This window comes from Orycteropus afer, unplaced genomic scaffold (assembly GCF_000298275.1).
Source record: "Orycteropus afer afer isolate SDZICR_OR568_19922 unplaced genomic scaffold, OryAfe1.0 scaffold00245, whole genome shotgun sequence".
NCBI lineage: Eukaryota > Metazoa > Chordata > Mammalia > Tubulidentata > Orycteropodidae > Orycteropus > Orycteropus afer.
This window is the reverse complement of record NW_006921832.1, coordinates 1,824,644-1,837,491: the sequence shown is the minus strand read 5'-3', so window position 1 is coordinate 1,837,491 and position 12,848 is coordinate 1,824,644. Positions and strand designations below refer to the sequence as shown.

Below are 12,848 nucleotides of genomic sequence, written 5' to 3'. Positions count from 1 at the left end.
TTTTTTGCTGCTCTTTTTCTAATTGTTGGAGATGTTGGGTTAAAGTGTTTATTTTGGCCCTTCTTTTTTGATGTGTACATGTATTGCTATAAATTGGCCTCTAATCATTACTTTTGCTGTGTCCCAAAGATTTTGGTATGTTGTGTTCTCATTCTTGTTTGATTCAAAGAATTTTTTTTATTTCATTTTTTATTTCTTCTATTATCCAGTTATTTTCAAGGAGGGCGTTATTCAGTTTCCATGTGTTTGCTCTTTTTCCATTCATCTTCCTATTGTTAATTTCTAGTTTTATAGCATTGTGATCTGAAAAGATGCTTTGCAGTATTTCAGTGGTTTTAAATTTTTAAGGCTTGCTTTGTGGCCTAACATACGGTCTATCTTGGAGAATGTGCCATGTGCACTGGAAAATAATGTATATTGTCCTGTTGTTGGGTGAAGTGCTCTATAGATATCTATAAGGTCAAGTTGGTGGATTGTATCATTTAGTTCTTTTCCATCTTTGTTTTCTTTCCAGTTCTATCTTTCATTGAAAGTGGTGTATTGAAGTCTCCTACTGTGACTTGTGGAGTCACCTATTTGCCTTTTCAATTCTGTTGAAATCAGATTTATGTATTTTGGGGCTCTTTCATTGGGTGCATAGATATTTATTATTGTTATGTCCTCTCATTAGATTGATCCTTTAATCATTATATGATGTCCTTCCTTGTCTCTTATGGTGGTTTTTGTCTTATAGTCAGTTTTATTAGAATTTAATATTGCCACTCCTGCTCTTTTATAGTTGCCATTTGCTTGATAAATCTTTTTCCAACCTTTGATTTTCTATTTTTGTCTTTCTCTCTAAGGTGTGTCTCTTGTAGACAGCATATTGATGGGTTTTGTTTTCTTATCCAATCTGTAGCTCTTCGTCTCTTGAGTGGTGCATTTAATCCATTGATATTCAGTGCAGTCATCGACAAGTATGAATTTTTTGCTGTCATTTTGTTATGTGTTTTTTCATGGTGCTGCTGATTTCTTTGTTCCATATGATTTTCTGTGCTGAGCTCATTTTGTTTATGAATGACTTCATTCTTTGCTATTGTTTTAGTGTTTATGAAATATTTGTGCTGATCCTCTTTTTTATTGTGATGTGAAAGTTTATCATTTTTCTTTGATGTTGCCCTGTGATTTTAAATTTTCTTCCCAGGTTTAGAACAGTCTTTTCTATCTTGTAGTTGTCTTGACTTCCTTGCCATTTAGAAGTTCTGTAACTACAGATTTTTTTTCCCTCTTTTTGGTTTGTAGTTGTCTTCATTTGCTGATTGATGTCTCTGGTTCATTTACAATCTTGTAGGCTTATTTACTTTGGATGCTTCCATAACTGGTTTGGTTTCTGGGTTATGTCTTCATGTGTGTTAATGTTCAGTTGTTATTTACTGTTGTTGGTTCTCTGTCCAAGGACTCCCTTTAGCATCTCTTGGAAGGTTGGTCCAGTTTTAACAAAATTCCTTAAGTTCTGCTTATCTGAAAATGTCCTAATTTCACCCTCATATTTGAGGGTTTTGCCAGGTATATAATTCTTGGTTGGAGCTCTGGTGGCATAGTGTATAAGGCATTTGACTGCTAAGCACAAGGCTGGTGGTTCAAACCCACTAGCTAGTCCTTGGAAGGAAGGTTGGGCATCTATTTCCATAGTGATACTGCCTTGGAAACACATTGAAGGGGTTGCTGTGAGTTGAAATTGACTTGATGGCAGTGAGTTTTTTTTTTTTTTAATTCTTGGGTGGAAATTTTTTTCTTTCAGGGTTTTATGTTTTCATTCCATTTGCCTTCTTGGCTGCATGGTTTCTGCTGAGAAATCAGAGCTTAGTCTTACTGGTTGCCCTTTCTAGGTAACTTTTTGTTTTTCCCATGCTGCTTTCAAGATTCTTTCTTTGTCTTTGGTTTTGGTGAGTTTGATGATAATATGTCTTGTTGTTTTTCTGTTGGGGTCTATCCTGTTTGGTAGGAGTTCTGGTGGCTTAGTGCCTAAGGCATTTGACTGCTAACTAGAAGGTTGGTGGTTCAAACCCACCAGCCACTCCTCGGAAGAAAGATTGGGCAATCTACTGCCTCAGAAACCCAAGAAGGGGTCACTATGAGTCAGACCCAACTCAGTGGCAGTGAGTTTTGAGTTTGATCCTGTTTGGGGTTTGTTGGGCTTCTTGAATGGATATATTCTCATCTTTCATCTTATCAGGGAAATTCTCTCCCAACAGATCTTCTACAATTTTCCCTGTGGTTCTATTTGTCTCTTCCTGCTCTGGAATTCCGATTACACATAGGTTATTCCTTTTGATGGTATCCCACATGAACCTTAGATTTTCTTCATTTTTGTTTTGACCTTCATTCTGACTGATCCCTTTCCAAAGAAGTATTGAGGTATTTGTCTTCAATCTCACTAATTCTGTCTTCCATTGATTCAATTCTAATCCTTTGCCCTTTCAATGTGCTATCTATTTCTGAAAAATTAGTATTAATCTTCTGTATTTCTATCTGTAGATTTTATATCATTTCTAATTTTTCATTTATTTTGTCATTTTGTTTTTGTATTCAGAAATTGTTCTAGAGTTTTCTCTGTGTTTTCCTCAATTTTGTCAGTGTTTTTTTTTGATTTGTCTCTCAATCCATTGAAGGTACCTGCAGCGTAGTAAATTACATAATGTGGCGTTTCTAACCATAAGTCTTTGTAAACTCTGTGGTGGAATTTGCTGTGAGCAACTGAGTAACTCCTGATTGCTAAAGTTATTCACCTGGGGTATTTCTGTTGAATCAGCATGAAGCAATCTTCTGGGATGTTTGCTCTCTCTCAAGTATATAGAATTCTGATGTTGGGACTGGTTAGTGGTCCCTCTGCTAGGCTCAAAAGGAGCCCTTCTAGATGCAGAAGGAATCTCTCTGACTGCTGGTTTAGAAAGACATGCTGCTGAGAGAAATGTGCTCCCAAGAGACATGAGAGACACATGCTGCTGAAAGAGAGACTTGAGAGACACACACTGCTGAGAGAGACTGAGAGAGACATGCACTGCTGAAAGAGTCTGAGAGAGACTGTCAGCTGAGAGACGGTGGGCTGCGAGAGACTGAGTGCATTTCTGAACTTGAGTTGAAACTTGTTTCTTCCCTAATAAACTCCATAATCTGTGAGTTCTATGTGGCCACTGCAGCAAATTATCAAACCCAGCAGAGAGGTGGTGTGTGCTGAGGGAGGAATGGTTGGTGTCAGGGTTGGTGAAAGGTCTGGAGGGAGGCAGCATGTCTGGCCTCACAGGGATAGATCTTGGGCTACTGATGGTGATTCTGTTTTCTACTTGTGGGGTTGGAGAAGGTCAGAAGATGGTGCCTCCTTGCCCCTTTGGCAGTACCTAAATATAATTCTTTTGAATTCCTTAGCAGGGAATTCCAGTGCTGCTTCTTCCTCTGGGTTGTGTTGTGGGTATGTATCCTGATTCCTTGTTTCTACTGCTTTATCTTGCTTCTTTGTGTAGACTGTGATGGTCTGTTGTCTCTGAGACATTGTGACGTTTTCGTGTTTATATTTAATTGGTGATTGTATGTTGGAGTGATTCGCCCAAAATTTTCATTTTCTTTGTTGGGTTTGGATGTTATCTGAGTAAGCATGGTACTGTGCTTCTCTATTTGCTAGTTGGCAGCACTTATACACTCCCTACCCATCTCCTTTCCAGTCATCAGCCTCCCATATGTCCGGACTGTCTTTGGCAAGAGGCGCCTATTCATAGGTCCTTGGAATCTGAATGAGAGTGCTGTCATTTTGAATATCCAAAATGGCTGCTGTTTGTAAACATTAAAATGGCTGTGCCCTCCGGATATCTGAACATTTTCAGCTGAGTTTGTCTCCTTCTTTGCTGTTTCCTTTTTCAGTCATCAGCCACCAGTGCTATTCTCCATGCAGGCTTTGGTGAACAAGGACAATGTTTAGGTTAATTTCCAGGTCCTAACACCACTTGGAAGTATTCAGGCTATCTGTGCCATCAGGATAGCTGACAGTCCGCAGCTCTGTTTGTCTCTTTATTCACTATTTTCATCCAGGTTTTTCTACTAGTTGGTGTTTAATCCACTTCTGTATCCTTCCTTTCAAAACTCAGGGCTCCTGGATTATCTTCTGTATCTGTTTGAATTGGTTTATCTTTCCTTTGTTGATGAGGGTCTGTGTAGCTTGTCTGTCTATTCCACCATCTTACTGGAAGAAGCAGTGAAGTTTTGAGTTATGCTTGGAGAGGGGCCCTGGTGGCTCAATGATTAAACACCAGGATGCTAATTGGAAAGTTGTAGTTGGAACCTATCTAGCCACTCTGTGGGAGAAAGATGTGGCAGTCTACTTCTGTAAAGATTATAGCCTAGGAAACCCAATAGGTAGTTCTACTCTATCACATGGGGTCACTGTTAGTTGGAATTGACTTGACAGCATACAACAACAACAACACCACCACTTGGAGGTAGTTTTTGGGTGTTGTAAATGATTAGCTCACTCAGCTGATAATCAAAGCTTGAAGGTTTCAATCTGCCCAGAGGTGCCTTGGAATCAAGGCCTGGTGATATACTTCTGAAAAAAATCAACTATTAAAAACACTTTGGAGAACAATTGTACTCTGACATACATGGAGTATCGTAAGTCAGAGATGACCTGACAGCAGCTGGTTAATTAATGCTTGGAGACAGACAGTAATTGGAGGCCAACTGTGTCTTTAGATGACTTGTTTTTGGGTAATATTGTAAAAAGTCAGCAATCTGAGGTGTGGGGGGGGGTGAAGTATAGAGTGGCCTTGTTCTAGACCAGTGAGGCAATTTTTTTTTTTTTTTTGGTCTGGATTTAATTGTGAAATATTGATAGCTCTTCTGTTTCAAACAACAGAAGAGCTAGATGGTAGTCTTATAAATTTGCACTAGGGCCTAATCCCTGTTCACCTATAGTCCTTTTACAGTATAGTTTATCTTTAAATTTCCTTCTTTATATTTCCTTTCTTTTCTTTCTCTTTTTTTTTAGCTTTGAAGGGTAATTCTGGTGAGTCAAAAATCACTCACATTTATTTTGGGATAGCAAGATCCTTTATCTGTTGTGGTACTACTTTATCTTAACACTTGAACAAAAATAATCTTCTTAAAAGACTTTTTGTTGAGAGTCTGTACCCCAGCTCTCTAGAAATGTTTGACAAGCTGATCTCTGTCCTTAGCTTTTTTAAAAATTATTATTAGAGGGAGGGCAGGAAGAAGAAGGCTTTTAAAATACTTACACACTTTTATTACTATAAAAGAAAACTTACATTTTTGAGTTGTACAGTAGCAGGAATTCTGCTCAAATGACAGTTGGAGCTGGGTGCTTTCCATATAGGAAAAACCAGAAGGATATGAGAGGCCCTGCTTGCAGGAGGAGCTTCATCCTCACAGGTGCAAGGAGATCAGCTGTTATTTTGAGTTTGCTTTATCCCGTTTCTCTGATCCTCCCACTGGTCCCCAGGCAGGGATTACCTAGAATGGCCCCAGAAGGAAAGGGTACAGCCCACAGGAGGAGAGGAGCCTGCTGCCATGGTTGGGAAGATCATAGGATGTTAGGTGGTGAGGGAGGGAGGGGGGACCACACAACAAATGCAGGCAGGTGGACAGGGATGGGGTCCCAGAGACAGGCACAGACCAAGTACTGATGGTAAAGACAGGAGGAACTTTGCGCCCCACTGTACACATGGGAGGTGGTGGCTGGTTTAAACTCTCAGATAGTGCAGGAGATCAGCGTGGCTGGGAAAGAGATATAGTGGAGGAATTTGCAAGTGGTGTGGTTCTGGAAGTGTACCTGAAGGGGAAACTGTGGCCCAGGCCGCCTCTCTGCAGAGAATGCATTTTGCACACAGTAAAATCTTCCCCTTTTGTCTGCTAACGTTGGAAGCACTTCCCTTGTTGGGGAGTTGGTGCACTGGCAGCTTAACGCCCACTCTGAGAATCATCAGGAATGTTAGTCCCTCTAAAATCTGCGGACAGAACATTCCAGTATTGCCAAGGCCCATTAGGGAGTTTGTGGCATTTAAAATCAAACATATTTGAGTTAGCGATAAACACTCATTTTGAGTATTAAGGATATGACTCTCTTTCGCTCCTCTCTTTCTGGAAAGCTACAGGGAATATTTCTTTATAACATTTCCTCTCTGTGAGGAGGTACATGTATGTATGTGTGTATGTGCAATTGAATGTTCTTAAAGTTCAAACTCTCTCAGAATTTAATGCCAAGACATTTCTCACTTCAGAATAGATATACTGCTCCTTTTAGCATGCAAAGAAACCTATTATATCTTGTTTCCCTCCTTGCCTTCATGTCTGGAAAATTTGGAGTTAAATTTAGTGCCCAAGACTGTAGCCATTCAAACTCAACTTTCTGGCAGAATTTTCTTTCTCTCCTTTTATCCCCACAGAAAATTGCTTTAATAATTAACTTTGGGGGAGCTGAGGCCAAAGTTTTCCTTGTGTAGGAGATTTTGTGTAGTGTTTATGTACATTATCTCCTTTAATAATTCCAGTAATGTCCTCCCCATTTTATGGATGCAGAAACTGAGCAGCGAACTGAAAGGAGCCTGAGGTCCTCTGAGTCTTTGTTGACAAGGCCTGGATTCCAACCCAACTGTCCCATCTCCAAGCCCAGTGTCCCCGCCTTCCCCATGGGTGCCTTCCAGCCTTTGTGAATCCAAGCCAGTTCTTCAGTTCCTGGTCATATAGTGCCCAACTGTTAATTTTTCATAAGCCATGAAAAGGTAGAAGTGAATTTCTGGATAAAATAAAAGGTAACTGGGAATTTGGAGAGAAGGGGACAGGCAACAAAAATGCAAAAGGCCCTTCAAGAGACCATGGGAGTGGGCAGAAAGGACATGATTCCAGACTATTCATTTGATGTCTGTTGTTTGTCCATGCAAGGGCCAAAGAAGGGCCTCCCCTCCCCCAATTCCTCCCTCCTTCCTGCCCTGTCCCTCCTGCCCCCACCTCTCTGTGATGTGGCACCCAAGGTCAATAGGGGCCCTGTGGAGGGACCTGCTCTTGTCTGCCTGATGGGAGCCAGATACAGACTCTGCAGCAGTCTAGCATTCTGGAAGAAATCTGGAACATTCCTCTCTTTGAATCAGACTCTGATGGTTTTAAAAATATGCTCTTACCAACAGGCAACTCAAATTACACCAGGCCTGAGGCAGCTAGCACAGGACATGCAAAGACAAGTCAGGGGATGCAGGCTCAGAGCTGTCACTTAAGTTACAAATAATAGTTATAATAATCCTACTTCATTTGTCCAGGCCTTTACTGCTTACGAAACTATTCTCTCCCAAGGAATTATCATAATCCTAAACAGTCCTGCCAATGTGGTGGTGGTTATTTTAATTTTATATTTAAGGAAGAGTCCTTGGGTGTTGCAAACAGTTAATGCTCTTGGCTGCTAACTGAAAAATGGGAGTTGGAGTCTACCCAGGGGTACCACAGAAAATAGACCTGGTGGTCTACTTCTGAACAATCAGCCACTGAAAAGCCTATGGAACACACTTCTACTTTGACACACATGTGATTCACCATTAGTCAGAGTTGATTCAATGGTAACTGGTACACTTAAGGAAACTGAGGCTCAGGTTTCACACCTAGTAGAGTAACCGAGGTGGAACTTGGACTGAAATCTTTTGGTCATTTGATTCTTTATGGTCTAGTTAATGAAATCTGAAGAGGAAGGGAGGGAGCATAGAGGATTGTGTTCCCTATCCTGCAAGCTCAAGAAAGTTTCAGCTTCAGGTGACAGGTTGGTTGCTCTGAGACCTGGCTATAGGTAAATCAGACATGATGCCTTTGGCAGGAGTGAGGCTGCCTTTGCCACTGCATATCTAAACACAAAGAATGAGTCTAGATTTCAAATGTGTGTGGACAGTGCTACTCTGGGATAAATAGAATATCTCTTGGTGCCCCTGAAATGCATTCAGTAAGCTCAAGCGCAGATAGAACTACCTGAGCCTTGAAGATGGTTCTAAATGATTTGTTTTTAGAGATTATGAAATGCTTTAGGGATCATTATCCTGGTCTGAGTGCTCTGGTCGTTGCCTTGACTGGGGCCTCTCTGTGACCTCTGTAGGGGGAGATGGTAGAGGCCACACCTCCCAGACACTGGCTTTTCTCTTTGTTCTGTTCCTCTGAATTAATTCCTTTTTTCCCTTTATAGCCATTGGTTATCTTGTTGAACTGAAAATTATTTTCTCTTTCTTATAGCTGGTAGACAAATCTAGTGGTGTTTTTTTCTTTTCTCTTTCTTTGTTTTGGATGAGGCTAAAATTTGGAATCTGTTTTCCTGTATTTGTCCATATGATTGATTTCTGATGATAATAAATTGGTATGTGATATCCTAAATGGTCAAATAAGCCCCCAAACTAAATACTATTGTTTGATAAATGGCTAGGGAAATAAAATTAGGTGATGCATAGGTATCTGTGCCCTTTGTGGGTATTTTCTTCAACTGTATTTGTTTTCCCATCTTCCCTTGCCTTACGCATCTCCTCCTCTCTTTCTCACCTCAGTTCTTACTCACCCTTGTCCATACTTTTATTTGGGTAGGTCCCTCCCTTAGCAATCTAACCTTAGCAGTCTCCTTTCAGCCACATTCTCATCTGGGCTGAACCTTTTCCTGGCGTTGGTGTTGTGGTTGTTTGGCTACTCTCCACCCACTTTGCATCCTTGGAACTTTCTGCATCACTGTCCACCAATTATCTAAAGGCCTTTTTTTACTAAGAAAACAGAACACCTGTAAGAACTGACATGACTGGTGCCTAGTTGTCAAAGAAGTTCTTTGCTGAGCTAAATGTTTGCAAAGGAGAACCTAGAGCTTCATCCTTCACACCCATATTCCCTTCATTCAATCTACTTCCAAGAAAAATACTTCTTTCAGAAGGCACACAATCACTAAAAATAGTTTTGAAAGCAAAATCCATCCCCTTAACCCTCTCAAAATCGCACGACCTCTAATATACATGACCTCTCTGTTGGCACAGGTAACAAGAATACCTTCCAGCTACAGGTTCGACAGGTGGAGGATTATCCCGTGGACTTGTACTACCTGATGGACCTCTCCTTATCCATGAAGGATGACTTAGACAATATCCGAAACCTGGGCACCAAGCTCGCTGAGGAGATGAGGAAGCTCACCAGCAATTTCCGACTGGGGTTTGGCTCTTTTGTAGACAAGAACATCTCACCTTTCTCCTATACAGCGCCAAGGTACCAGACCAACCCATGCATTGGGTAAGTGGCCAGCTGTCCTTCTGTTTGTGTATCTGAGGCTGGAGGAGTGGAGCGGCAAGGAAACTTAGCCCAAAGAAACAATTGTAGAAGCATATTTAGGAGGGGGGACCAGAATTAGACTTTCAATTTTTTTTTTCCCCTGACATGATGGCAACAGTTTTTGTTGTTTTTTGTTTGTTTTGGGGGTGAAGTAGGGGTCAAGGGTCATATTTTTTCTCATAGAGATATCCAGCTGATCCAGCATCATTTATTGAAAAGACCATTCTTTCCCACATTGAATTTCAGGGTGCCCTTGTCATAAATCATGTGCTTGTATATATATTTGTTTCTGATATCGCTGCTGCTTCATTACTCTAGTTGCCTATCCTTGCAAAATACTACACTGTCTTAAGTGCTGTGAATTTTAGTAAGTTCTGATATCTAGTGGGAGCTCTGGTGGCTTAGTGCCTAAGGCATTTGACTGCTAACCAGAAGGCTGGTGGTTCAAACCCACCAGCCACTCCTTGAAAGGAAGATTGGACAATCTACTTCCATAGAGATACCATCTCAGAAACCGAAGGAGGGGTCACTATGAGTCTGATATATCCTCTAACTTTCATTTTTTTCCCTCCAAGATTGTCTTAGATATTCTGGGTCCTTTGCAATTCAATATACCTTTTATAAAGGACTTGTGAATTTCCACCAAGAAATTGAGATTGCATATATACATCTCTTTGAGAAAAATTTACTTTTTAACAATGTTGAGTTTTCTAATCCACGAATGTCATATATCTCTCCGTTTATTTAGATCTTATTTAATTTATCTCAGCAATGCTTTGTACTTTTTAGTAAGAAGTCATTCATATATTAGACATATTTCTAGATATTTGAGTTTGTTGAGTCTATACATGGTATTTTTTTTTTTTTTTGCTTTACTTTTAATTGTTTATCTATATAAGTGCAATTTTTAAAATTAACTTGTATTTAGCAACCTTGCTACTTCCCTTATTAATTCTAATAATTGCCTTTTTTGGTCTATTTTTTGGAAAGTCTATATAACAATTATTTCATCTGTGAATGATAGTTTCTTACTTTCCAATCTTTATTCCTTCCATTTTTTTCTTATATCTGTACTACCTAAGACTTCTACATCAATATTTGTTCAAATTGGTATTTTTGTTATGCTTTTAATTTGATTAATGATAACTGAGTTCTGTTCTTCCACTACATGTGGTGAAATGAACTGTCATGAGGTTGCATAAAGATGGCATGTTTACAGTCCATTTATTTTCCAGCCTGACTCACACATACTCACAATACTGTTTTCTCACATTAATAGATTTTAGAGAATGTCCTCAGGAAGTGATGGCCTCCAAGTGATCTGGGAGAGAGCAGGCAGACCACTCAGATTTTCCCCTTGCTTAGAGTAACTGAGGTGCTTGGGGATAAACAAATTCAAATGTCTGTACCTATTGTTTATATTAATAACTGTATCTTATTCCAACAAAACAAAATGAAAACCTTGTAATTTAAAGGTCTGAATGATTTTTTTTCCATTATGAGTCATTTAACTGCGTTAGAACGTGTTTGACAAATAATTTTGTAACTGCTACAACAAACAAATCCCAAGTGTATAATCAATAGAACTTGATAAAAGTTTATTTCTTGCTCACCTAAGTCCAAGTAAGTGTCCTTATCAGTGGACATCTCTTTTCCAAGCAGTGATTCAGAGATTCAGGCTCCTTCCATCTTGTGCTCCACTGTCTTCCACATGTGGCTTCTGAGATCATCATGCTGGAGAATCACACATAGGAGGATCTTTTTGGACTAGGATCTTTGCCACTTCTGCTCTTACATGCTATAAGACAGAACTGAGGTCTAGGAAGGAGGCGGGGAGCTAGTTCAGCTGTATGCCAGGAGGAAGAGGGGATGTGTTTGGTGAACAGGTCCCTACCTTGGGGTGTTTGTGTGTATGCATGTGTGGGGTAGGAGGATCATATTCCCAACTCTGTTAACTCATACTCCACAAGGCTGGTTTGTTTGTTTCTTAGTCTTTCAAGTATTCTTTACATATCAAGATAATGCAGTGTAATCACAAGGAACAATAAGTCCAACTTTTTCTTGCCTCACCTCACCACATTCATATTTAGTGAGGCTTTGTGATAGAAGGCCCCAAAATAGTCACTAGATAAGAGCAGTTAAAACTTAAGTGTTTATTAACTGTAAGGCAATGTGCTAAACACTTTATATGGGTTATCTCATTTAAATTTCTGGCAACCTTTTGAGGCCTCTCAGGTGAATGTAAGGCAGATATTACAGATGAGGAAACTGAGGCCTAGAGAAAATAAGTAACTTCCCTCAGAATGTGCAAATAGTAAGAGAGTAGATCTGATAAAGTACACAAGCTAGCTACTTTCAGAATCTATAGTCACATGAACATGTTGCCTGTATTTTTTCATCCAAATTATAGTATAACACAACTTCTTTACCTGAGGCTGAGTAATGAATGATACCTGTACTGACACCATCCCTACCCTCACCCTCTAGGCACTTACCTAAGGGTAATGTTAGGCTATGCTGCAGTAACAAACAACCCCTAAATCTCGGTGGCTCAGCACAATGAAAGCTTATTTCTTGCTTGCTGATGAGGGTTGCTTTTTTTGGCAGCTCTCCTTCAAGTGGTGATTCAGTCATCTAAGCTCCTTCCATCTTGTGATTCTCAAATCTTGGTCTCCTTGGCTACCACTGAGAGGAAGAGAGAACTGGAGTTTCCCACAGAATGTTTTAAAGCTTCTGAGCCTGCCTCTCCCTGTAATTCATCTTTGACAGCATAAATAGCTCCCAGCTCTAGGTTGGATTGGGAGGTGCAGGTGAAGAGGTGATTGTGCTGGTGGTGTTATATGCTCTTCTGAATCCCTCCTGACCCTTCTGTATACTTTCCTAGAAGCTAATTTAGATCTTCCCAGGGGTTGGGAAGATTACTTTTCTATATTTGTGGAAAAATAATAAGCAAAGAAAAAATTTTAAATACAAATGAGCTGCTTCTAAGTTCCTTAACCATGAAGAGGCACCAAAACACCAGACCAAACCAGTTGCCATAGTGACTCATAGTGACCATATAGGACAGAGTAGAACTGCCTCATAGTGTTTCCAACACTGCAAATCTTTATGGAAGCAAACTGCCACATCTTTCTCCTGTGGAGCAACTGGTGGGTTCGAACCATCAACCTTCTGGTTAGCAGCTGAATGCTTTAACCACTGCACCATCATTTACTGGGTTTAGTTTCATTCTGGCTATAGGTGACTGCTGTCATTTTTATTCCTTTGGTTCTGTCTCCAGACTCCTCAGCTGAGTTCTAATGCCACCTGCCCTATAGGGACAGCATTTTCACCAAAACCTTTTTCAGTTCATCCAGAACAGTGATTCTCTGTGCTTCTTTTCCCCTCTGCCCTCTGACTTGGCCATCTCCAGACAGAGAGGGTGGGGCTCCACTTTCCTTCTTCCAAGGGTCATCCACTAACTGCAAGATTAGAAACTGGCAGAAGATGAAAGACTGGCCCCAGGCACTTGGCATTTGAATATTTTTTTTTTT

The 12,848-nt window shown here is 40.2% G+C and overlaps 1 protein-coding gene across 1 annotated transcript in view; it reads left to right on the top strand.

Moving 5' to 3' along the window:
* The window catches only part of ITGB5 (integrin subunit beta 5), a 195,382-nt gene that overhangs the window by 31,992 nt on the left and 150,542 nt on the right, over positions 1-12,848 (top strand). The window contains exon 4 of the mRNA XM_042782123.1: positions 9,027-9,276. Coding sequence (XP_042638057.1) covers positions 9,027-9,276 — 250 coding nt within the window. The remainder of the gene's footprint in view (positions 1-9,026; positions 9,277-12,848) is intronic.